Source organism: Phascolarctos cinereus, unplaced genomic scaffold, assembly GCF_003287225.1.
Source record: "Phascolarctos cinereus isolate Bilbo 61053 unplaced genomic scaffold, phaCin_HiC Scaffold_726;HRSCAF=1367, whole genome shotgun sequence".
Lineage (NCBI taxonomy): Eukaryota > Metazoa > Chordata > Mammalia > Diprotodontia > Phascolarctidae > Phascolarctos > Phascolarctos cinereus.
In genome coordinates, this window is record NW_027556098.1 from 293,433,113 (window position 1) to 293,460,648 (window position 27,536).

The following is a 27,536-nucleotide window of genomic DNA, read 5'->3' on the forward strand; positions in this document are numbered from 1 at the left end:
GATGCCGCAACTTGTAAATGATTTGGTTTTATGTGAGGGAGGGCTGTGCAAGGTTACCAGCCTCACTCTCTCCTCTGGAACCACCTGGGTCCAGTGGCAAGATATAGCTCAGGACTACTGGAGATGGCTGTGCATGCGTGGGGTAGGTTGGGGGAGGATAGGTACAGCCACAGGGCAGATAGTCAGATCAATGATATGAATTGTGGAATAGGATGTGAAATATAGTCTGATATAGTGATTTGGGACCAGTAAAATATACTGTACTAGTTAAGTTTTCATTCACTTACTGATCAGTCCACACAGCTTGATCCAGGTCAGGAATTTCAAAGCTAAGTAGATTAACTCCCTCAAGAGACCTTTTTCTGATGGTCTGGAGATTCTATATCAGTTGTGGAGAAGTTGCAAGGAAGATGGTAAAATGACTGGGATAGACAGATGGATGGGATATGAAGCATGATCTGGGCTTGTTTTCTGGGGCCACTTAAGTATAGAGGGCTAATTTAATTAAATTAGATGGTAAGCTCCTTGAAGGCAGGTAAGATATAGAGGTTTTTTTTCAATTTTCTTTCTCTAGCCTAGAAGATTGCCTTGCTAATAATATCTGTTTCATGAATGATTGTTGAATCAAATTGTAGAGAGCACTAGTAGATGACAAACAAGTACAGAAAGAAAGGGGAAGGATGCCAGAGACAAAAACTTCACCTATTCCCTGATTTCATCTGCAGAATTCATTCGGGATACAGCAACGATCCTAAGAGGAAGAACTTAAGTTTATGCATTTAGTACTATAATTCAGGTACATTATAAGTGAAATGGGATTTTATAGTTTCTCCTGGGAACCTAACTACCACATATCAATTTATTTCTAGGAGAAAAAGGTCTCATGATGGCTGGTGACTATTGCGTACACAGTCTCTGTTGGACATTACTCCATTATGTGTACTAGCTTCCAGGTCCATATCTTTAGGACCATCTGCTGGTCTTCTTAGCACGTATTGGCTAGATCAGAGTGGCTAGAACATCTCTCAGGAAGGGCAGGATAATAATTTTTCAGTTATAGAGAGCATGAAGCAAAAGCTATGCACAATATTACCAGAATAAATGTAACTTTTCTTTTAGACCCTTGTGTAATGACATTACAGCCCTATATGACCAGCCCTAGATAATATGGTCATGTGTGAATTACTTGGGACAATTTTTTTCAACAGCAATGGTCATGCATGTGTACTTGCACATGCATTTGATCTTGACCTTCAAGAAGAAAGCAGAATGAGCTGGTTTCCTATATTTTGGTTCTGTTGGTCAAGAGCTAGATTTTGTGCTATGCATTGGTGTTTCATTGCTGTCTTTTGTCATGTTTTTAATTCTGTTATTTCAAAGAATGGATATTATTCCAAGGAAATGTACTTGAAGCTCTTAAGGAGCATACTTCAGTGACTACTACAGGCATCATAGCAGTGGTTGGTGTAATGAAGGCAAGTGTTTCAAGCTTCAATCAAAGAAACAAAAAGCACTTGCCATGGGCAAGAAAGATAAAGATGGAAATACACAAGACTGGAAACAGAGAATTTTTACTGATAAACTCACTTTCATCTAAGACTATGCCCCAAAATTCATCAGAAGAGATTCAGATTAGCCTGTAAAAACTGGGAATCTTCATTTAACTGCAAATCACCTACCCTCAAAAGTTACTTGGGGATTTTTTTACTTCCAGTGGACCTGGAAGTCGTGTCCCCACTGGGGAAATGATGAACTCTGATAAATAGGTTGATATACTGAGAGGCAGAATTGTTGCTGAATTCTGGAAATTTTCAAATGGAAATGAAATAATGGAATATTACAACACATCCTTGCACTATGCTACATGTCATAAAAGGTTAAGAATGTATCTAAGAGATGGAGATAAATCTACTTTAGTGGCCTGGGAATTAACTTGGCTTAAATCTCACTGAAATTCTATGGGCCATAATAAAAAGTTAGATGTGGGAAAATGAAATCTTTGTCAAATGTATGCTTAATGTCCAATGTGTTATGTATAGTTTCATGATGAAGAATTTAAGATTATATGGCAAAAATTTGAAAACTCAATTAAACAATACATGAAAGAAGTTAATGTAAGAAGAGGAAGTCATAGTCCATATTAACAATTTTTTAAAGATGCCAAAAAAGTGTACAGTTCATTACATAAGTAAAAACATTTAATTATTTTACTTTGTCTGAAATAATTTGTCTACCACTACAGTGGAGTTGAATATTCACAAGATCCTCTCTGGCTTAGGTTGAAGATGAATTTTCCACAAAACATAAGCTCAGGAAGCAATCATTCATTGTTCTCTGGCTACCTAGCTGGCATTCCTTCCTCTTCCATGAATATATGTCAATCCAAAACCCTATCACATTGACACTGTTTTATGGCCAATGGGGAGGAAAAAACCCTACTATTTTCTTGTACTTCATTTGATGAAATTCAAACATACATTTTCCTAATTATTCATTTCATAATTATTTAGTCAGTTCAGTTTTCCTCTTTGCATCTAGGAAGTTGCTGAAACTCAGTTTCTCAAGTGGCTTCAAAGTTAATCTAAAATATCTTTGTGAAATTATTCAAAGTGGATCCAGCATAGAAGACATGGGACTAGTCACTATATGAAAGACAAGGTCAATGAGAAGGAATGAGAAAACAATGACTTGAATGGGGAATTAGAGAGGGACAGAAAAACTCTTAGGGTATTTTGTGCATTGAAATACATTAATTTAAATTTAAATTGTTACTAAGCAAGTTTAGTTGGTCATATTGATGTTCAGTAACAGGCTCTTAATAAAGCATTACATGATTATAAAAAAGGAAAATGTCCTTCCATTTCCAAATAGCTCATTCGTACACTAGGACTTGAGGAACAGAGACTACATGTATTGAAGTTGGATGGGCACCTCAAAAACCCACAATGGGATGGAACAAAAGGAACTGAAGTGACAAAGAAAGCTTCATCAGCAATTCAAAATGCATAGAAACCAGATGAACAAATAGATGTATGATCACAGTTTATGTGCATATGATACAAGGTTTTGCAAGTGAAGGGAAGGAAATATTCAGAAAAGAGAAGAAAAAGGCTTGACCTCAGAAAATAGCAGCTTGATGCCAAGAAGTGAATTGTCCAATTCTGATAAAGAAAGGAATTATTGCTTTGAAAGCAGCGGCAATTTTCTGGACCTAACATATGGTCATTCAGATATATTCATTCCTATTTTATAGGAATGAGTTTCAGATGAAATTTTGAAGAAGCAAAATCTCACTGACTGAGAAATTGTAATTCATTGGTCAGAACCGGATATAGAGATTTCATCCTGTGATTTGAGGTCTTAAAAATACAATTTTGATTCATTTTTTTTCAGTTCTTGGTTCCCGGGGTATAAGACTTTAGGCAAAAGTGGAAAGTAGGTATAGTCTGCATTGAGAATCCTCCAAGGTCCCCTGTTAGTGTCCCTTCCTCAATCCTGCCTTCCTACTCTCTCCATCATGAATTCTGGAATTGCCTTGCCTACTGTGAAGGGTGGCTGGTCTGTTTTGTAGCTTAATGTGGTATTTTACCCTGAGGCATTCGCATTCTATTGGAAGGTATCAAGATCTCAAAGAGTAAATCAATGAAGGGTTTGAGACCTTTACAATCAGCCAAGGAGATATTTCTGGTCAAGAAAAGGATTTGGATTCTTCTCAGCACCTTCAGCTTGCATTCCATAAATTTCTTAAGGCATTTCTTCAGGTATTTAAAAATTTTTAATCATAAGTCCAGCTACTTTTTTTTTTTAAAGCTATAGTCCTCTAGTTCCTTACCATCATAATTCTTGGATGTTCAATGTAGGACAAATGGTGGCTCTGGAGAGTCAAATCTAGCCTTCATTGACTACTACCTGTGTGACTTTGGGCAAATCATTTAGCCATCCTGGGCCTCATTTTTCCTGACTGTAAAAATGAGGGAACTGTATGAAATGGCCTCTGAGATCCTTCTAACTTTAGAGTCTATGATCCTATGCTTTTGTTGTTAGTTCATGGCATTTTTTTTTAGGCAATTGGGGGTAAGTGACTTGCCCAGGGTCACACAGCTAGTAAGTGTCAAGTGTTTGGTCTGAGGCAAGATTTGAACTCAGGTTCTCCTGACTTCAGGGCCAGTGCTCTATCCACTGCACCACCTAGCTGCCCCTACACCACCTAGCTGCCCCCATTCATGGCATTTTTAAAACCTGTTTTTCAAAGCATGAACAAAAGGATTTTGGTAACTTCAAAACAGCAGATTAGTAGCTAAATAAATGATGGGCGAATTGGAGAAGATGAAACTTAAGGTTCAAATCCTAAGTCCTTTGCAGTTCACAATTCCTTTCCAAAGTAGGATAGGCTGTTTGTGAACATGGTAGGTTCTTCTTCTTCAGATAGAGACTGGAGCACTACTACTCCATGATATTATAAAAAGGATTCCTTTTTTAGGAACATATGGATTAGATGGCTCTGAAAACATCACCAATGATTTTATGAGTTCATGATCTCAGCTCTAATAATTGTCACCTCAGTCTTTCAATAATTGAATTGAATGTGTGAGTTGTTCCAGGCCCCATGACTACTGAGCAGTATGACATTTCTCTCTTCTCAGGAAACTATTTGTTTGAATAATGTAAAATGTGTAACATAGCAGGGCATGGTCAACGAGGGGGAGAGATATGGAAGAAATGGGACCAACATAAGAAAAGTATTGTAAGAAGGCTATTAGAATATATTCAGAGCAGCAACATTTTTGGCCAAGTCAGATAGAGGAGGAAGTTGGAAAAGAGGGAGCAAAATATAGGAATAATATAGGGAGGCAAGATGATGTGATGTAAAGAGAACCATGGCTCTAGAGTCAGAAGAACTAGGTTAACATTTCACTAATGTTACATTTGTAACATTGCAAAGAACAATACTACATTTGGGGTAGTAGGCAGATTATCCATCCTCTTTGAGCATTGTTTTCTTCATCAGAAAAATGAAGGGGTTGGACTACATAGTCTCTGTGGCCCCTTATAGCTCTAAATCAATGATATCATGAATTTACATTTATTCAGGGTGTCCTGAAAGTCTCAGTGCAATTTTAAGCTTTAATAGCTTTTAGCTATTAGCTGTTTTCAGCTATTAGTATTTTTAGGTTTACAATCTATCTTCTTTGTAAGGAAGATTTTTTTGTCCTATTTAAAAGATGAGTAAGCAGAATGTTTGAGTGACTGCCCACTGACTAGCAGTTAGTATCAGAGCAAGGTCTCAGAAACAAGTCTTCTGACTCCCAGAGCAGACTAGACAGGAGTCTCAGGCATCAGGATGTTCATCAAAGGTGAAGGAGTGGTTAGATTTAAATAAAGAATACATGCATTTAAAAGAAAATTAAACTAAAACAAAATTAAAATCAAATTAAAATTTGAATTAAAAAATTTAATATTAACTTTAAAAAATTAAAAAAATAAAAATCAAATTTAAAAATTTAAAAAATTAAATTACATTACATTAAATTAAAATAAAAAATTAAATTAAAAAAATTTTAAACTAAATTAAAAAATTAAATAAATTAAATAAAATTAATTTAAAATTAAATTAAATTACAAATAAAAATAAATGAAAGCTTAAATTAATTAAAAATTAATTTTTAATGCAAATTAAAAAAACTTGTAGATACATAAAAGATTACTTGCATCCATTTTGTATGCTCCCTTTTAATTTTTATTCATGCCTTGTGGTATAATGGATAGTGTGAAGGACTTGGGTTAGGAAGACTTCAGTTTGAATCCTTACTCTACCATGTATTAGTTATGTGATCCTGGCAAGTCACTTAACTCATCTATGCCTTGAATTACCTCACCTGTGAAATAAGTGTTGGACTAGTTCTCCAAGGTCCCTTCTAGCCCAAATCTATGATCTTATGATCCTATGACCAAAAACTGTATAAAGAAATGATTGATCTGTGGTATATACAAATATCCTCTTGGTGGTGGTGGAGTAGGTGGAGGGGACATTCTATTCATTCTTTAATGTGGACAAATCTATAGCAATTGGATTAATGCCTACTAATGAGTGCAATTTGACTAGTTGTACTCTACTACTATAGTACCTGGGATGATTTTCAGGAATTCATGGTATCACAAATGTGTTTACAATTTAATGGATGAAATGACTTCATTTTGTCAATGGTTTCATTTTGAGTGGATTTAACTATGTTTTTAGAATGCAGTTTACTTTGTTAATTTTTGAAGTTTTGGTCTTCTCCATACCTGTAAATTAGGGCATAAATTCACCTCAGGAGTCTGGGAATGGAAGTGGAGGAATATGTCTGTATATATTTTGGGTTTGCCTCATGAAGATGTGGGAAGGTTGGAAAAGAGAAAGCCTCCCAATCAGACATCTGTAGTCAGTTCTTATTGGAAAATACAGCATCAATGGAGGCTATTTTCTGGTGAGTTCCATTGCTCTGCCCTGCCAGTATGCTCCTTCTGAAGTTAGGATTGGGAGGGACTTCCTTCTCTTTAGGATCCTGGAGTTACCACTCAATACATCTGTAATCAGAAACTCTGGATGTAGCAGGCACATCTATAATGGGAAACTGTCCAAGGGTGTCTTAATCACTGAAATAATTTGGAGAGATTAGAAGTTCACCAGAATTCCATAAGGACAAACTAAATAATTTCTAGTATTTAATTTCTTAGGTTCCATAAGGACAAACTAAATAATTTCTAATATTTAATTTCTTAGGTTCCTATATTTTTGGATTATTATTTGTTCTAGGGACTAGATTTGCATGGAAACTGAGGAAGAGGGCTAGAAGGGAAAAAAGGAGAGGGTCCCAGAGAATGAATTATGGGTCACAAAATTGAATAATTCCTGATTATTTAAACTGGAGTCATTAAATGAAAAGATGATATCTAGAGACCATAGGATGTGTCTATTTCTAGTGAGGCCATATTAAAAATAGCATTTTGAATGCAGGACAGCTCGTTACCAGGGATATTGCTATAACTTATTCCACACCTTCAAGCCTCAGGTCAATATTCTGACATCTGTCTCCATTATTCTCTTTCTCCTCAATGGATAAAACTGGAGTGACTGGAAGAGTGGATATAAAGCAGAAAACTTTGGTGAGTAGCTATGGTGCAGTGTGAACAGCTTCACACTGAGTTGAAAGATCTGAGATTGAGTACTATTACCAACATTGATTAGCTGTGTGTCCCTAAGCAACTCATTTATCCTCTCGAGACTTAGTTTCCTCATTTGTAAATGGAGTTTAAGAATATTGGCACTAACCACCTCCTTAAAGCACTATCTAAATGTGAGGTGTGGGTGGTATTAGTTGTCACAGTCACTAACCTCTATGAACCTTGGTTTCCTTGTTTTTCAGTGGAATGAATCACAGAACTATAAATTTAGAGCTGGAAGGGATTGTAGAGGTCATCCAGTCCAACCTTCTCATTTATTTTTTTCAGTTTACTAAGCTGAGGCCCAGGTAAGTTAAGTAGCTTGCCCAAGGTCACACAGATAGCAGGAACTCAGACTACATAGGTCTCTGTGAAGAAGACACTCTGGAAACCCTAAAGCTTTCTATAAATGAGAGCTATTATGTGTTTTAGTTATATAATTTTGGGAAAGTCCCTAATCTATTTGAGCCTCAGTTACCTCTAAGATGTGGATAATAATATTTTCATTATCTCCCTTAAGGGGTTGTTGTGAAAATTAAAAAATAAATATAAAGCATTATATTAAGTGGGAAATGAATTTCTCCTCCTTTTTCTTCTCTTCTTCTACATCCTCCTCCTCCTCCTTCTTCTTCTTCCTCCTCTTCTTCCTCCTCCTCCTCCTCCTCTTCTTCTTCTTCTTCTTCTTCTTCTTCTTCTTCTTCTTCTTCTTCTTCTTCTTCTTCTTCTTCTCTCCTCCTCCTCCTCCTCCTCTTCACCCTCTTCATACTGTCTTCCATTCCATAGGGATTTCTCTCCAAGGTGCCAAAAGCAACAAATGACTAACTGAATGTAAAAATTCATGTGTCTGATGTCTGTCCATCCATCCATCTATCTATCTATCTATCTATCTATCTATCTATCTATCTATCTATCTACCTATCTATGTCTCCAATAAGCTTTTTGATTCTGATAAATAATCTAGTCAAAGCTCAGCATCCAGTCTACAGCCACGGTAGTCAACAGTGACTGTAGACATGTCCAGAGGGAGTTGGGAGGTTTCCTTGGCTTCTTAGGTTGCTGCCTGTGTGTTCCAGTTGTGCGTGCCTCATTAAGATGCTACTTGTTAAATAAGGCCAACTAAAAAGTCACAATATTGCCTTTGGTGAGAAGGAGAGTATACCATTTGTTCAGTCAGTAAATTTAATGTGTCTTCCAAAAGGAGAGACAGGAATAGCACAGATAATTGAAATCCACTAAGAATCCTCAAGCTTCCTTTTAGAAGATACTTCCAGGATGTCTTCAAACTTAGCCTTTTACTTGAAGAACTGACATGTCACAGCAACATATGAGTAGGAGTAGGGTAGGATGGATAGAGGACTTGTGGACTCAGAGTCAGGGGACCTCTATTTGAATGACAATTCAGACACCTACTAGATTCATAACCATGGTCTAGTTATTTAAATTTTCAGATCCTCAGTAAAATGGGGACATTTGCACTCTCTGCTTCATAAGGCTCTTATGAGGAAAGCATTTTACCATTCTTCAGGTGTTGTATACATGTCAGTTGTTCAATAGTAACACTGAAGTGACCTCTGAGGACTTTGGGGCAGGAGAAAATGAGAGGGGAGCTGGCTCAAAGGCTTGGAGCCCAAGGAAAGGAGAGTGGGGTTAATTCACCAGAAGGAGAATCAGACCCTTTATAATAAAACATTACTTTTGGCTCCACTTGTTCTTTGTAATGAATAACAAAGAATGGACCTGTTCCTTTGTCTGCTTCTCAGCAAAGTCCACAGTGAAGGGAGAATTGCTTAATGCTTGTGACTCACTGAATGTCAACACTGTGGTTTATACCCCCTTTCCCATGGAAATACATTCTGAGCTCAAATAGCCTGGGTTTATTTTTCAGAAAGGAAGGTCTGAGAAAGAAGTGGTGTGGTTTTGAGGTTTAGAAACAAGATTAGAAGTCACAGCTTATGCCTCCCCACGGTACTGCTGATGGTACACTGGGCTTTTCTGTTCTCTGCACTCTAGCAACTCTGAAATGGCGGAAATAATCACTCTCTAAGGGGAAGGATGAGAAGTATGTATTTATAGAGGATTTGTAGGCTACACAACAAGTAATAGATGATGGAATGCTGTGTCAAGCTTGGAAAGAGCATCAGGAGAACTGGACTCTGGCCTTGGCTCTGTGACTAAGTAGATGTGCAATCTTGGAGAAGCCATTTCCATTCTCTGGACCTCAGTTCCCTCAATTGTAAAATGAGGAGGTTGAATTGGATTATTTTTAAGTTCTCTTCTAGCTTTAACATCTCATGGTTCTTCTTTGGTACTTTAAAGATTAATGATTTCATGTGTTTGCTTCCTCTATTGTCATAGATTACAAGCCCTGATAACTTAGTAAGTGGTCATTGGGAGTTGTTGTGGCCAAAAATTCCATTGCCCTGTGGCCAACCTGGCAACAAGTCTCTCTAGATTTAGTATGTTAGTCCTGTGATGACAAGTATACTATTCACCGTCATGTTTACTCTTAAAGTCTTTACAGCTCATTAACCCACTACTGAAATAGCCTTTGAATCCAAGATCACCTACATCCATGAGACATCATGGGAAAACTTTAGTTGAGGTTAATGATTTTTTGATTTATAAACACAACAGATGAGAACTCCAGGGCTGTAATTTTGGTCTCTTTTTACAATGGCTTGCTCTTATCCCTCCTCTGCCTGTCTTTCACTCCAACATATCTGAAGTCCTTATTACTGACCTATCCTTAGCCTCCTCCATCTGGCTCTTGTTTGAAGTCTATGGAAAGGGTTAGGGAAGCATTGTCATCTTTGAGGAACTTAATAAGATGTTGTGAAAACCTTCCACAGGCATTCTGTCTGGGCCCCAAGGCACAGGAGCATTGGAAATGTCTAACCTGTGTTGCATAGGCTTATAGATTTTGAGTTGGAAGGCACCCTAGGATCCATCAAACCCCTCATTTTGCAGATAAAAGAAACTGAGGCACAGAGCTATCTTAAATGTTTTGCCCTGGGTCAAGATTCTAAGGTGGCATTTGAACTCAGATCTTCATGTCTAATGATCTCTCCAACTGTTCAGCGAATGAATGGTTGCTGAGCCATTCATGTGGCCTAGGCTCAGCCCCTCCTAAAATAATTTGATAGTGGAGCAGCCACAATAACTATGCAATTAATTTGTGCTCCTTAGAAAGAAAATAATTCATTGTGCTATCTAAGATTTTGGAAATTAATAGTCTTGATTTATCAGCAATAGTTATAACTATGTAAGTATTTGAAAGGCTGTCCAGTGGAAAAAGGGCCAGACTTGGTCTGCTTGAATCCAGTGGGAAGAATGAGTAAGAATGGGCAGAAGGTGCAAAGAAGCAAATCTATGCTTGATATATGGGAAAAAATTGCTAACAATTATAGTGAACCAAAAGAAGAGGCTGGCTAGGGAGGTAGTGAGCTCCCCTTCACTGAGGTCTTCAAGCAAAGACCGGATAATCTTGGTACCATCTGGGGATGTTGTAGAAAGGATTCTTATTCAAATATGGATTGGACTGAATGACCTATGAGATTCCTTTCAACTCTAAACTTCTGTGATTTGATTTTATTTATTTTGGGAAGGGTAGATTTGGACCTCTGATTTCTTCTACATGGAAAAAATGCCTCTATTGAGGCAGATTGGTAATTGTCTCCTCTTCCTTTCCTCCATTAGATTATGAGCTTTTTGAGAGCATGTTTTTGCCTTTCTTTGTATCCTTAGTGTTCAGCGCTAGAGTAGCTAGGTGCCACAGTGGATAGAATACTGGCCCTGGAGTCAGGAGGACCTGAGTTCAAATCCAGCCTCAGATACTTACTAGCTGTGCAACCCTGGGCAAGCCACTTAACTCTCTTCGCCTTAGTTCCTCGTCTGTAAAATGAGTTGGAGAAGGAAATGGCAAACCAGTAGCTTTGTCAAGAAAACCCCCAGTGGGAAGATGAAGAGTCACACATGATTGAAATAACTAAACAACAAGTGTTTAGCACAGTGCCTGGCACATAGTAGGTGCTTAATTTAATGCTTGTTGAATTAGTTTGTGATATCTATTCAGAGAGTTGCCTGGGGCTCTGAGAGGTTAAGTAACTTGTCATTGGTCACACAGCTAGAAAAGTGTTAGAGGCAGGACCTGAACCCAGGTCTTCCTGCCTTCACCACCAGTCCTCAGTTTTCATTGCCACAGTACCTCATTTCTATCAATTAGTAAGTAGTCCATTTAATTTTAGGTAGCACATTTCCTCCATAGAGCTCTGCAGATAATTAATGTTCCCCAAAATACAAGGAGTTGGGTGTAATGTAGCTGACATTATTGCTGACATGTCTTGCTGGTAGCTTGGTAGGTGGAAGGAAATCTAGACATGGAGTCAGAGATTTGGGTTTGAATCCAGTTTAGACCTTCACCTTTGTGACCCTGCCACTTACTGTCTGGCCTGAACTACTCTTTTGTAAAATGAAGTGGTTGGATTATACTTCCTCTTTTAGCTCTTAACTTGTGATCTTATGATTTCTGTTCACATGCTATTCCCCATGATAATTTCTGAGTTTTTGCACTCATTGTTTTAGATTTAGTTAGATATTGACACATCTGGCACATCAGTCTCCTAGATACTAAACAATGGCATTGTTGAGTGAATTTTTCGCTTTTCAGCTGCCTGTTTCAGCCCCAGACACAGTCTGGGGAAGCAGTAAATGATGCATAAGTGGTCTGGGTCAGTCAGTTGACTCACTGAATAGTCTACATTCTTTTCCACAATCGGATTTCCAACCCAGTGAAACAAAATACCATTGGCTAAATTAAAAGAAAAAGGGGTGGTAAAAGTACCTGTAGTAGTCCTCCCCAACAAAGAAGAGAGTTTTCCGGGGCTCCCTTAGGTAGACAGCTGCATCTATGTGCTGCACATGCCTTGGAAACCCAAAGTCATAGATGGTCCTGGGAGGACCCTGCATTTGAAATCCTCTTGTTATCCAATAGTGAGGACCTGTGCACAGAACAAAGAGTTTTAAACAGAAATAGAACAATGTACCACATCCCAGGGCTTTCCCCTGAGGAAACAAAATTTCCTATTCCTATTAAATCCTATGAGTTCCCTTTTGGCTTCTCCCTTACAAACATCTTTTTTGGCTGGAGAGCCAGTATAGCATACATGCATGGTCCTTCTGTCATTCAAACTGCTCTAGAAATCCCCCTTCCCTTCTGAAAACACAGGTCAGTGTCCTAACTGGGGCAGACTGTCTAGGCAGTTTCCCTGGCTATGACCCCTAGGAGTACCTAGAACTCTAGCTCTGGCAAGACTCTTGACTAGCAAGTATAGGTCTGGGAATGTGGGAAGATGCTTAACTGTAGCTTTAGGTGGAGACTTTCCTCTAGTAATACTAACAGTAGCTTGGGTTCTTGCTTGGTTATTGTCCTTTGTTCTCAAAGAGGACCAAAAATAGCATTGCTATGTTAGAGTCAAGTTACAGCATGTCCGACTATAGCTGATCAGACCAATACAAGCTTGGAATGTTCTACCATGAGTAGGGCACAAACAGTCCATGCGAATATTTCAAGTGGATTCCCTAAATTTGCATATCTCACATTTCGTTCGAGTTGCTGCAATTTTGCTTTGCTCATAGAGCACAGAGCCTTTTTTTGATGTGGCCATGTCATGCCATCTTTGCCAACATCTCCCATGTCACACAATCAATTCCTACATGCCTTTAACTCATTCAAGATGTCTTGCATCTCTAGCCATTTTTCATTCTCAAAATTTTGTGAGTCATTTTGTTCAGTCATTTTTCAGTTGTGTCTAACTTTTTGTGACCCTATTTGAGGTTTTCTTGGCAAAGATACTGGAATGGTTTGCCATTTCCTTCTCTAGCTCATTTTACAGATGAGGAAACTGAGGCAAGGAGCATTATGAGACTTGCCCAGGGTCACACAACTAGTAAATGTCTGAGACCAGATTTGACCTCAGGAAGATGAATCTTCCTGACTCCAGGCTCAGCACTCTATCCACTATGTCACCTAGCTGTTCCCTGTGGGAGCCATAGAGTAGGTGAAATGCAAACACCACAGGATTATAAGATATAGTGCTGAGCCAAAGCCCAAGGGCATTAGGTAACTTGTTCAAGATCACACATGTAGTGTCAGAGCTGAGATTTGGATCTAGGTCTAGGGCCTTTTTCACTATATCACCCTTGGATCCCTCCTTTGCTACTAACAAATGTGGGTATTGTGGTATGGTGGGAAAAAGCGCTAGTTTGAGAAAGGTATTGCTGTGCCTTACATTCCCAATCTGTAAAATGGCAATAATCGTAATCACAGCACAAACTTGACAGGGTTATGACAAAAGCACTTTGTAAAACTTAAAGCACTCTATAAATAGGAGTTATTATTTCAGATTAATTTCTGTGGGGGTCCAATATTAGTTCATTTATCCAGATTTCTTTAGTGTAACTGTCTATATTGTTCTTAAAAGAACTCTTAGACATAATGTAAGAGCATATATTCAGGTCTGGAAGGTTTCTTCTAGTCATCATCTGGTCCAATCCCCTCAATTTACAGATGAGGAAACTTGGGCCTTGAACATTTAAGTGGATCGTTAAAGGTCACACAGGTGACAAAGTGGCAGAACCGAGATTTGAATCCAGGCCCTGCAACACCAAATCCAGTCCTTTATTGCCTATTCTATGTGCTATCTCTCTGGGCCAGGGAACATGTCTAAATCATTATGTGATTAGTGTACTATCACATGTAGATATGGGCATCTTTTTTGACAGTCATTATTATCTTTATCATAATAATATATAGTTAAGGAATTTAACCAATAGTGGCAAAAGCAGAGAGCAACAAGGATCCTTACTTCTCCATCCCTGAACAAACATCTCTGGCACTTTACAGTCCAAGTACATGGTTTCTTTCACTAGTGTCATTGCATTTTTCAAAGTGGTAGGGAGTTTGGTCTGGTACCTTTGAAAAAGAAAGCTACGCCCCTCTCAGTCACTTCATAAGCAGCATCCACATTTGACATGAGCTGGGGAAAGGAGCTTGTGATGGTACTGGGCCTGATGCCAGCTGCCAGGTGAACGTGCCGTCTCCAGAAAATCCTATTGGTAACCCACAACAGGGTCAAAAAGAAAGATAGCTGATAAGGGACATGACTTGTACCTGGAATAAAACATGCCTCAAACCACTGTGGAGTCTCCTTTGGCTAGGCAGCTTGGGACATCCTGAGCTCAGAATGACTTTTGGCTTTGTTGAGGTTTTTTTTTTTTTGCCTACATTTAATAAGCTAATAGAATCATGGATTTAGATTTAAAATCTAATTTTAGATTTAAATTCTAAATTTAGATCATAGAGGCTTTCTATTTTACTCATCTCATTTTACAACTCAGAAACGTTAGTGACTTCCTTCTCTTAATTATTCACAATTTATTCTGTATATAGCTTGTTTTTACATATTAGCTTACTTGTCTCCCCCATTAGACTATGAGCTCTTTCAGGACAAGGACTGTCTTTTGTCTTTTTAAAAAATTCTCAGCACTTAGCACAGTGCCCAACTTATGGTAGGCACTTAATCTTTATTGATTGACTATTTTGTAACTAGTTTCTTGATATAATTTAACTCCCTAATTTTTCTTTTCCGTTCTTTCCTTACTTAATTTAAACACCCAGAAAAGTATATTATGGCATGAAACAGTGGAATAAAAATCAATCCCTGGAAAATACTTTGGAAATCCTAAACCACTATATAAATGGTAGGTATGATGATGAAGAAAATCATAGTGATAATGATGAGGCAGATTCACAACTAGACATTATTTCACCTGGGGCAAAAACAGAGGGAGGATGGGAAATAGCATTGACAGTGATGGCACAGAAGAAAATATAACCGTTGCTGTAATTGTGTTGGTAGAGGCAATAGTCCATTCCTTTGACCCATATTCCCATGAGAATTGGAAGATAAGGTAGGTCTTAGGAAAGGTCAACATGATGTCAGGACCCTGAAAATGATAAGTAGGATTGTGTTGTGTGGTGTAGGCTTGGGTCAAGGAGCATGAGTCATGGGGCCAGTGGTATTTGTTCTGCTGAGGGAGAAGACATGGCCCTGGATGTTGGTGTCTTGGAACAGAGTACTGGTTATTCCACCCTAGTATAAGTTCTGTTATTTAAGGAATATGAATCCAATATCTCATTATTCAATTCAATTTAGTGAATATTTATTACTGGGTTACTTTGCTAATGTGATGTACTTTGCTAATATTTAAGCTCATTTGGGGTAGGGACCATCTCACTTTGTTTTTATATCTTCAGTGCTGAGTCGAGTTCATCACACAGTAGGTGCTTAATAAATCTTAGTTAACTAATTGATGCATTGGCACAAGGGGAAGAACAAATATAACTACATTGTCTCCATCCTATTTTGTGGATTTCCCTTTCCTGTTTTTGTTTCTTTGCAACATTTCATAAAAGTAAATTTGGCATTGATACTAAAATAGGTATTATAGAGGCAGAATGGCATAATAGCTAGAGTGCTGGAAGTCAGAAAGTACCATATTTAAATCCCACTTTTAATATATACTGCCTGTTGAAGATGGCGGAGTGAAAGCAGTGACTTGCTTGAGCTCTCCCTCACACCCCTCCAAATACTCATAAGAAATGGCTCTAAACAAATTCTGAAGCAGCAGAACACACAAAAAGACAGAGTGAAATGAATTTCCAGCCCAAGACAACCTGGATGATTGATCAGAAAGGTGTATCGCGCGGGGCTGGGAGCGCAGCGCAGCGTGGGCGCGCAGGCTGCAGCAAACCTGGAGCAGGCCTCAGAGGACTGAATCGCGGGCAGCTGTGGAGGTTTCTAGACTCCTCAATCCACGAATGCCAAAGACAACTTAGAAGGTCAGTGGGGAAAATCTGTTTCTGTTGGTGGTCAGAGAGGAAGGCTGGGTCTCAACTCCATTCCCCAAGAGCCTGGCCCTGGAAAAGGGGCAGCTGCTTCCCGAGCTTCTGGCCCACAGACTGAGGGGGAATACAGTGGCTGATCAGAGAGGGATTGCAGGGATGTCTTTGCCAGTGCTGAGGCAGGAATCTCTTGCTTTGCCCGTGTGTGGATCTGGGTCACAGTTCTGGGCGGCAGTGCTGGGGTGAGGAGGAGCGCTGACGCGGTGGAGCTTGTAGTGGCTGTGGAAAGGAACCCTTCCTCACAGTTACGGGACAGAAAGGAATACTTGTGGTCACAGGCCAGGAAAGGAGTAAACACCTCACCCTTTATCATACCACCTTGGAAGAACTGAAAATTTACAGGTCCCTACAAGTATCTCTGAAAACAGCTACACAAACCCCTGAAGCTTGGGACAGTACACTCTCCACATTGGAAGCAGACTCTTACCTTAACAAAGAGTTTAAAACTCAAGTAATTGGCTGGGATCATGAGCAAGCAGCAGCAAAAAGAGTCAGACTATATTATCTTACTTTGGTGAAAAGAAGATCAAAATATACAACCAGAAGAAGACAACAAAGTCAAAGCTCCTACATCCAAAGCCTCCAAGAAAAATATGAATCAGTCCCAGGCCTTGGAAGAGCTCAAAAGGGATTTTGAGAAGCAAGTAAGGGAAGTAGAGGAAAAACTGGGAAGAGAAATGAGAGTGATGCAAGAAAATCATGAAAAACAAGTCAACAGCTTGCTAAAGGAGACCCAAAAAAATACTGAAGAAAATAACACCTTAAAAAACAGCCTAACCCAAATGGCAAAAGAGGTCCAAAAAGCCAATGAGGAGAAAAATGCCCTAAAAAGAAAAATTGGCCAAATGGAAAAGGAAGTCCAAAAGATTACTGAAGAAAATACTTCCTTAAAAATTAGAATAGAGCAATTGGAAGCTAGTGACTTTATGAGAAATCAAGACACTGTAAAACAAATCCAAAAGAATGAAAAATTAGAAAACAATGTGAAATATCTCATTGGAAAAACAACTGACCTGGAAAATAGATCCAGGAGAGAGAATTTAAAAATTATTGGACTATCTGAAAGCCATGATCAAAAAAGAGCCTAGACATCATCTTTCAAGAAATTATCAAGGAAAACTGCCCTGATATATTAGAACCAGAGGGCAAAATAGAAATTGAAAGAATCCACAGATCTCCTCCTGAAAGAGATCCCCAAAGGAAAACTCCTAGGAATATTGTAGCCAAATTCCAGAGTTCCCAGGTCAAGGAGAAAATATTACAAGCTGCCAGAAGGAAACAATTCAAGTACTGTGGAAACACAATCAGGATAACACAAGATTTAGCAGCTTCTACATTAAAGGACCACAGGGCATGGAATATAATATTCCAGGAGGGCAAAGGAGATAGGATTACAACCAAGAATCACCTACCCAGCAAAACTGAGTATAATCCTTCAGGGGAAAAAATGGTCATTCAGTGAAATAGAGGACTTTCAAGCATTCCTGATGAAAAGACCAGAGCTAAACAGAAAATTTGACTTTCAAATACAGGACTCCAGTGGAACATGAAGAGGTAAACAGGAAAGAGAAATCATAAGAGACTTATTAAGATTGAACTGTTTACATTCCTGCATGGAAAGATGATATTTGTAACTCATGAGAACTTTGTCAGTATTAGGGTAGTTGAAGGAAAAAAATTGTATGTATGTATATATAGATAGATAGAGGGCACAGGGTGAGTTGAAGATTAAGGGGTCATATCTGGAGAATAAAATTAAGGGATGAGAAGGATGATACTCGGAGAAGAAAGGGAGAGGTAGAATGGGGTAAATTATCTCACAAAAAAAAAACAGAAAAGAAAAGTCTCTCACAGTGGAGGGGAAACAGGGGAAGGTGAGAGGGAATGAGGGAATCTTATTCTCATAGGATTTGGCTTAAGGAGAGAATAACATACACATTCAATTGGGTATGGAAATCTGTCTTACCCTACAGGAAAATAGGGGGAGAAGGGGAGAAGAGAGCAGGGGGTGATAGAGAGGAGGGCAGATTGGGAAAGGGGTAATCAGAAGCAAATACTTCTGAGGAAAGACAGGGTCAAAAGAAAGAATAGAATAAATGGGAGGGCAGGATAGTATTAAGGGAAATAGAGTTAGTTTTTCACATGTCTTCTAAGGAAGTGTTTTACCTAACTGCACATGTACAACCTATATTGAGTTGCTTGCCTTTTCAATGAGGGTGGGTGGGGAGGGAGGAAGGGAGAAAATTTGGAACTCAAAGTTTTAAAAACATGTTTTAAAAAAATGTTTTCACTTGCAACTGGGAAATAACAAATACAGGAAATGGGGTACAGAAGTCTATCCTGCTCTACAGGAAAATAGAAGGGGAAGGGGATAAGAGAAGGGAGGGGGGAGAGATAGAAGAGAAGGCAGACCAGGGGAAGGGGTATTCAGAATGCATGCCATCTTGGGGTAGGGAGAGGGGTGAGAAATTTGGAACTCAAAAACTTGTGAAAGTGAATATTGAAAACTAAAAATAAATAAATAAAAATAAATTAAAAAACTAAACTAAACTAAACTAAAATAAATATATATACTGCCTGTTTAATCATGGGCAAGTCAGTTAACCTCACTGAGACCCGCTTTCTTTAACTATACAATGAAGAGATTTGATTAGATGGACTCTAAGCTCCTTTTAGCTCTAAATTTATGATCCTTTCATTTAAAAATTATTATTATTTATAATGTATGTAATTAAGGAAAACTAACTTGAGGGAAGGTATTAATTATTACCTATAATAATAACAATTACAGTAATAGTAGATCAGATGCTAATTTATATAATAGTCCACAAAAATGATCTCAGTTTTATGTTGTTTAACCCTGGGCATTTAGACTGCAATTCAACATGGAATTAAAAATAGATTGAATAGCATGTTCAGACTTGGAAAGTAAAAAAATCTATGGTAAGTAGCCATCCATTTAGAATCATAGGGCACAGAGTTGGAAGGAACCTTAGAAATTATCTAGTTCAACATAACTACCTTATAGTTGAGGAAACTGAGGCCTCATGGGTGAAGTGACTCGTTCTAGTTCACACAAACCTCAATCTCCTGGCTCTACCCTAGTGCTATTCCCATTAGATCATTTTGCTAACATTAAATAGATAAAACAAGAATGGCTCCCCAAGGAGCCACTAAATAGGTGGATTCAGAATAAGAAATTCTCAATTGTGTGCGTGTGTTTGTGTGTGTGTGTTTGTGTGTGTGTATTTGTATGTGTGTATGGAATGAATGAATGAATGAATGAATGAATGTGCATAAAGAGCTGATTCAGAGTGAATGGTTGCTTAATCTTCTGATTAAATTGCAGGAATGGCAATTTCTATTTTTGCTTCCAGTTCCAGTTAGAACCAGACTCTGATTCTGCAATGCCAGCAGTAGAACATTGAACTCTCCTTTTGCTTCTGAAATACCATCAGGAGAATGTTGGAAAATGTGATAGACCAAAGAGTAGACAACTACTGGAGGGCCTGAATTATAACAATCTTCACAGTCTACTAATGGAACTAGAAGATCAAAAGAAATTTCATGGAAAGATGTATCATAGGTTTTTCTTGGGGATACAAATAAAAGATCATAGGATTATAATTAGAGATTTATGGCCAAAAGGGATCTTAGTGCCTATTAAAACAACCCTTTCATTTTTACAGATGAAAACATTTAGATACAGAGAAGTTAATTGACATAGATAGTAAATGTGATAGGATTTGAATCCAGGTCTTCTTGACTCTAAGCCCAGCATTCTACTCATTATACTATGCCACTGAAGTGGGCAAAGTTGGTTTTTTATCACGGTTGTCCAGAAGCAACAAACATCAGTTAATGATACACTTCATTATCTTGTATCATAGTGTTCATTATAATCATTTGCAAAAATACTAAAATTAAGATAAATGTAGCCTATATGACAACATCTTTTGAAGAATTTGAGAAAGAAATCAAATTTTATGAAGAACTTGGTTTGGTAGGATCCCTTCTTTGTCCATTATTCCAAACAATTTATTTAATATTGGAATTAGTTAATCTTTAAATGTTTGGCAGAATTCATTCCAAATTAAATTAATATATACTCTAATATTAAGTAACTTCAATGCAAATGTGGGTAGATGGGAGGACATTGAAAAATATGTCAGAAAAAAATGATCCAGGAGTCCAAAATGAGAAAGACCAAAGGCCTCAGGCTGCCCAGAAACCTCATTCTGATACATTGTGCATATTTTCTTCATAAGAAGAGAGTCAAGAGGTGCCAAACATAGCAAGCATCAAATAACATCACAAAAGAACAATATTTATAATTTAACAAATAGGAAATGACTAGATAGTAATAGAGTAGTGATTTCCAGATCAGTTGTCTGTGTAGTCAGGCGATTGATTTGTTAGAGTAAAGATAAAAATAAATACCAGAAAAAAATACTCAATCCATTTTTCAGTTGAGGCAAGTCCAATCTGACCTGTTTAAACAAGCTATTGACACCAAAAAATAGGAAATGAATAAAAGAACAGACATTGACACAGAACAAAAGATGGGAAGAAAAGTTGGACAAAATGGAGTATTCACAAGATGTTTGTATTGGTGGTAGCATAATATTGAGATCACTGAAAAATCTCAAGTATCTAAAAATAGAAAATTTAAAAACAGTTGGAAAAAATAAAATCTTTTTGTTACAGTAATGCTGTGGAAATATCAATAAATATTCAATAATATGTCTATTTTCCCATTTCTACATAATTTTTATGAGAATAATCTCTGCATATATGGAGGGTATTATTTATGAAGGTATGAGAGAACATATACAAGCTTTCACAAATGTTGTTCTATAGGTAGCTACATCTTTGTTGTCATACAACAGAGTGAAATATGAAGAGGGTGCAGGAATCCTCTGTGCTTATTTGTTGACTCTAAAAAAGCATCCAATGATAAATCTAATAAAAAATAAATAAGAAAGAAGTCAAGAAAGTGAATAGAATTTTAGATAAGCTAGATATGATAGATACTGGAGGGAATTGAATGGAAATAGAAAAGAATACACCTTTGTTTTCAATTGTTCATGGTACCTTTACAAAGATTAATCAGATATTAGTACATAAAAATTTTATATCTAGAAGCAGAAAAGCAGAAATATTGAAGTATCATTTTTAGATCACAATGCAATAAAAATTATATTTAATAAGGAACCACAGAAACATAGATTAAAATCTAATTGGAGATTAAACAACCTGAATGGGTTAAAGAACAAATTATAGAATCAATCAATAATTTCATTGAAGAGAATGTCAATAATGAGACAATATCTCTAAACCTATGGAATATGGCAAAAGTGGTGATCAGAGGAAAATTTATATCTCTAATTGCTTACATCAATAAAATAGAGAAAGAGCAGACTAAAGAATTGGGTATGCAATTAAAAAACTAGAAAAAATAAACTAAAATGCCCAATTAAACACTAAATTATAAATCCTAAAAATTAAAGGTGAGATTAATAAAATTGAGAATAGAAAATCCATTGAATTAATAAACTAAGAGTTGGTTTTATGAGAAAACCAATAAAAGAGAAAAACCATGGGTTAATTTGATTTAAAAAAGAGAAGGAAACCAAATCACTAGAGTTAAAAATGAAAAGGATGAATATATTACTAACGAAGATGAAATAAAAGCAATTATAAGGAGTTATTTTGTCCAATTCTAGGCCAATACATTTAACAATTCGAGTGAAATGGAAGAATATTTACAAAAAATATAAATTGCCCAGATTAGTAGAAGGGCAAATAGAGTATCTAAATTGACCTATTTTAGAAAAAGAAATTGAACAGGCCATAAATGAGCTTCCTAAGAAAAAAGCACCAGGACCAGATGGATTTACAAGTGAATTCTGTGAAACATTTAAATACCAACTGAATCTAATGTTAAATAAATTGTTTGGAATAATAGGCAAAGAAGATATCCTACCAAACTCCTTTTATGAAACAAATATGATACTAGTACCTAAACCAAGAAGAGTAATAAGAGAGAAAGAAAATTATAGACCAATTTCATTAATGGATATGGATGCAAAAATCCTAAATAAAATACTAGCTAAAGATTATAATGACACATTACAAAGGTTATACATTATGACCAAGTGGGATTTATACCAGGAATGCAATGATGGCTTAACATAAGGAAAACTACTAACATAATTGATTATATAAATCATAAAAGCAAAAAAAAACCATGATTATATCAATAGTTGCAGGAAAAGCTTTTGATAATGTATATTGCTCATTTCTACTAGAAACACTTAAAAGTAGAGGTATAAATGGATTTTCCCTTAAAATGATAAAAAGTATTTATCTAAAACCACCAGCAAGCATTATTTGTAAGGGGATAAGCTAGAAGCCTTCCTAGTAAGATCAGGTATGAAACAAGGATGCCCAATGTCACCAAAATTTTTGTAGACAGTTTCTCAGATATCATTTAAATTGTTAAATTTATTAGCATATAGCTGAGCAAAATACCTCCTTATAATTGCTTTAATTTCACCTTCATTAATGGTATATTCACATTTTCATTTTTTATACTAGTGATTTGGTTTTCTTCTCTTTCTTTTTTAAACAAATTAACCAATTGTTTATCTGTTTTATTTGTTGGAGATTAAACAACCTAATCTTAAAGAATTAGTGGGTAAAAGAACAAATCATAGAAACAATTGATAAAAGGGGAAAGTGACAGATTTTGGAGGGGATGTGGAAAAATTGGGACACTAGGTCCTTGTTGGTGGAATTGTTAACTGATCCAACTATTTTGGAGAACAATCTGAAATTATGCCCAAAGAGTTATTAAACTACTTATACCCCTTGACTCAACAGTATTACTAGTAGGTCTATTTCCAATGATAAAGGATAAAGGAAAAGAACTTATGTGTTCTAAAATATTTATAGCATCTCTCTTTGTGGTGGCAAAGAACTGGAAATTGTGAGGATGTCTGTTAATTGGGGAATGCCTGAACAAGTTGTGGCATATGATTGGGAAGATAATACTACTATGGTATAAGAAATAATAAGCTTGTTCTTAGAAAAATATGGATAGACTTGCATAAAATAAAGAGTAGAACCAAGCAGAATCAAGAGAACATTGTATACAGTAAAAGCAACGTTGTTTTAAGAATAACTTTAAGCGAATAAGTCATTTTGACTCGTAGAAATATCCAAATTAATGGAATTTTTTGGGCCCTCTTGGCTCAGAGTGAATGTAAATAGTAACTTTTCTCTTTTGGCCAGAAACCCTGAGGGTCTTCCCCTCCCACTTTGATTTTTTTTTTATTAAAGGGGCCATCCCTTGACTCATTTCTTAAAGAGGCCTATTTACTGAAAAGGCATTACCTCACTCAAAGTGAGAACCTGAAAAGACCTTAACTTAAAAGGACCAGGGTCTCCCACTGCATCCTGGGCCATCTCCAGTCATCCTGATGAATATCTGGCCACTGGACCCAGATGGCTCTGGAGGAGAAAGTACAAGGCTGGTGACTTTGCACAGCCCTCCCTCCCTCAAATCAAAGTAAATTGCAAGTCGTGTCATCATCTCCTTGACATCATGGTCCTCTTTGATAACAAAAGACAAACATACACCAAAGGACATGTGAAGGAAGACACTATCTGTATCCAGAGATGGAACCGATAAATAGATGTATTTGTAGAATGATTTTACACATATACATATATTTGTGTTTAATGGTAGTCATCTCTAGGGTGAGGGGGATGGATGGGAAAAAAAGAAATTTACATGTTAACTTTATTACATATTTAAAAGGAATAGCAAATTGTACATAATAGATTTGCAGTTTCATGTGCAATCATTTTAAAAATTATATTGTTATAGAAATGCTTGTTTTATTTCATAAGTTAGAAATAAAATAAATGAAACTAAACAAAGCATCTGATTTGGTAGAAAAAAAGGCTATCTAAAGCCTCTCTTTCAATAAGGTGTCCCCATCTCATGTCAAAATTGCACAAAATGCTTTGAAAAATGTAAGAACAGAGATAATTTTGGTGACCTTGATTATAAATATCAAAGAAGATATGGACAAATGTAAACATAAATAAATAAATAGATAGATAGATAGATAGATAGATAGATAGATAGATAGATAGATAGATAAATATACCAGAGACTCCTGGATGGTATCCATAATCACTTAAAAGAGTTTGGCCTAACCTTCCTACCCAGGAAAAAAAAATAATAAATAATTCCCACTTTCCAGATTATACTATGCACCTGGATGGATGACACACAGTTATTCATCAGTGCACACGTATTTTGCACAGATACTGAAGATGAATAAATGATTTAACCAGAACTGAATAAAAGGAGGAGATCAGGATAGATTTAACTTTGAAAAACTCTCTGGTTATTAATTACCACAAGCTTTCCTCTGAAACTAAGGCCCATTTTTTAAACATTGATATTCTTAAGGTAATGCCTCACAGCTAGGTATTTTAGAATATCATAGTCTCTGAAGAATTAAATTTGAAGTTTACCCAAAGGGCAATGGACAGTGCATAGTGGGCATAGCCATGAGACATATATTCCTGTATCATATTACCACTGAATAATTGCACAATAAAAGTGCATATTAAGCATATCATCTGAAAGCTATATTATTGGAAAAGAAAGTTTACTAAGTAGCATGAGCAAGTAATGAGCATGAGTATTCCTGGTCTCCCCAGCAGCTAGTGCCATCTGCTGTAAAGCTATATTCCCTCTACTCTGTATTTAACTTGCATGCTCTGATTATTTCTTGTCTCCCTGATGAGATCGTAAGCTCCATTAGGGCAGGGACTATTTTTGCTTTTTCTTTGTATCCTTAGGGCTTCTTAGCACAGTGCCTAGAAACAAATAGTAAGTGCTTAATAAGAGCTGGATGAATGATTAATTGATTATTATGCAATGTCAACAGATCTAGAGAAAGGCCTCTAGAATGATGAATGGACACTTGGTAGAAAATTGATGGAAGGATGTGGACAAGAAACACACAGAGTAGATTGGTATGGTGGTGGTGGGATCTGCACTGTTGGACAGTGAGCTCCTATCTTTGTAATCACAGCTTCATCAAAGTATTAAATTATGCAAATGTAAATGAACATCACAACTGTTTGGGAAAAGTACCGATTTAAATGAATTTGAAAATGGCTTTGAATTAATGGCTCAGAGTCAATAAGAAACCAAAGTTCCAGTTTCATCTTATAGCTTTGTGTAGATACAGGAAGACTACCTCCTGGCTAATGATTCAGTAATGCCTCATGTTTTAGAAAATAAGGTATTTGATTTCCCGGTTCAGTGCTCTTTCTGTTATACCACACTGCCCCACCCACCCATACTTGATATCATGGCTGCAGAGAGGTTCAATTCTCCTCACCCTAGCCTTGTCACTGCACACTTAGGAGTCAGTTTTATTCCTATTTCCCTGAGAAAAACAATATTATCCAGAATGAACCCCCTCATCTACATCCTCCATTTCAAACTATCTTTATAGTTTATGTCCTTTATAGGTGGTGCAGTGGATAGAGTTCTGGAGACTCATTTTGTTGTTATTCAGTAATTTTTTTCTGTCCTGTTCAACTCTTTGTGACCCCATTTGAGGTTTTCTTAGCAAAGATACTGGAGTGGTTTGCCATTTTCTTCTCCAGCTCATTTTACAGATGAAGTACTGAGGCAAAGAGTTAAATGGCTTGCCCAGGGTCCCATAGCTAGTAAGTAAGTGTCTGAGGCCAGATCTGAACCCAGGAAGATGAATCTTCCTGACTTCAGGTCCAGTGCTTTATCCCTTGTACCACCTAGTGTGAATTCAAATCTGGTTTCAGACACTTAGCTGTGTAACCCTGGGCAAGTTACTTAACCTGTTTGCCTCAGTTTCCTCAACTGTAAAATGGGCTGGAGAAGGAAATGGCAAACCATTCCAGTATCTTTGCTGAGAAAACCCAAATGTGGTCATGAAGAGTTGCACATAACTGAAATGACTGAACAACAAAACCCCTTGCCTTTTTGCTCAGGGCAAGAGTAGTCTCTCTGCTTTTTCGAACTCACCTCTTCACCACTCTAGTTTCTCCTGCCTCCTTCAGAATGTTACTCTTTTAATCACCTCATTTTCTTAATTCTTAAATCTCTCCTGTTGACCAGCTCCTTTCTCTCTTCCTTCAAACATGCCCAGGTCTTCTCTCTTTTGAAAAACCTTTCTTTGATTTGATGTCTGCTCCAATTACTACCCCATTCTTCTCATTCCTGTCACTGACAAAAGTATTATATGAATAGTCTATGCTGCCTGCCTTAACTCCTCACTATCAAGTATCTCTTTCAGCACCTAAAATCTGGCTTCTCTTCTCACCACTCTGTTGAAACTATACTTCCCTAAGCTTTCTAATTTAAAGCCTTTTCTCAGACCTTATTTTTCTTAACCTCTCAGTAGCACTGACACTATTAACTCCTCCTCCTACTCAAAATCTCTTTTCCTCTATCTTCTGTGGTACTAGCACTGGTACTTTTCTGTATCCTTTGCTAATTTTTCTCTCTTCCACTTCTTCATATCTTGAAATTTAGTTCCCAACTCTCCATTCCTTTTCTCATTGAATTCTTTCCGTAGAATAATCATTCAGTCTCACAATTCCAGCTATTTTTTTGACCTCTCTTCTGAACACCAGTCCCGTGCCTTTAATATCTTCAACTGTTTACACAAAATTTCTACTGAGATATTCCACAGGCATCTCAGCTCACTATGTCTAGAACTGCATCTTCAACATGACATGGGAAAGAACTTTGGCTCTGGAATCGATGGACTTGGGTCTGATCCCACCGCTGATACCCATTATCTATGTGACCTTGGACAAATTCCTTTATCTCCCTAGGGCTCAGTTTCCTCATCTGTAAAATGAAGTGGTTGGACAGGATGATGGCCTGGATGATCTCTTCTAGGTTTGGGATTCTATAATCATTACAAATTAGCTCTTCTTTCTGAGCTCCTAATTTATGTCAATGATACCATTATAGTTCCAGTCACCCAGACTTAAAACTTGGTTTGTCTCCTTCCTCTCCTTTGTTGTAGATATCTAGTCATTAGCCAAATCCTTTAGATCTCCTTATAATTGATGATGGGAATTTCCAAGCTGGCTAGTGGGAGTGAATAAGTTCTGGGAGTGAACAAATACTTGGAGCTTTTTTTCAAGCAGGAAGTCCCCAGGTTCTCATTGTTACTGGGCCATGAAAGAATGTTTTGTTCTTCGTACAGCATAGTAGGCAGACTTCATTAAGATACAGATATAGCAGCCAACAGGAGATTCAAACTGCAAAATCACTGAATTCTAG

General features: G+C 37.1%; 1 protein-coding gene across 1 annotated transcript in view; it reads right to left on the minus strand.

Annotated features, from left to right (window-relative positions):
• The window catches only part of MMP20 (matrix metallopeptidase 20), a 56,729-nt gene that overhangs the window by 6,077 nt on the left and 23,116 nt on the right, over positions 1–27,536 (minus strand). Inside the window, exons 7-8 of the mRNA XM_020996074.2 lie at positions 14,174–14,310; positions 12,044–12,200 (exon numbers count right to left, since the gene is read on the minus strand). Of these exons, the coding sequence (XP_020851733.1) occupies positions 12,044–12,200; positions 14,174–14,310 (294 nt within the window). The remainder of the gene's footprint in view (positions 1–12,043; positions 12,201–14,173; positions 14,311–27,536) is intronic.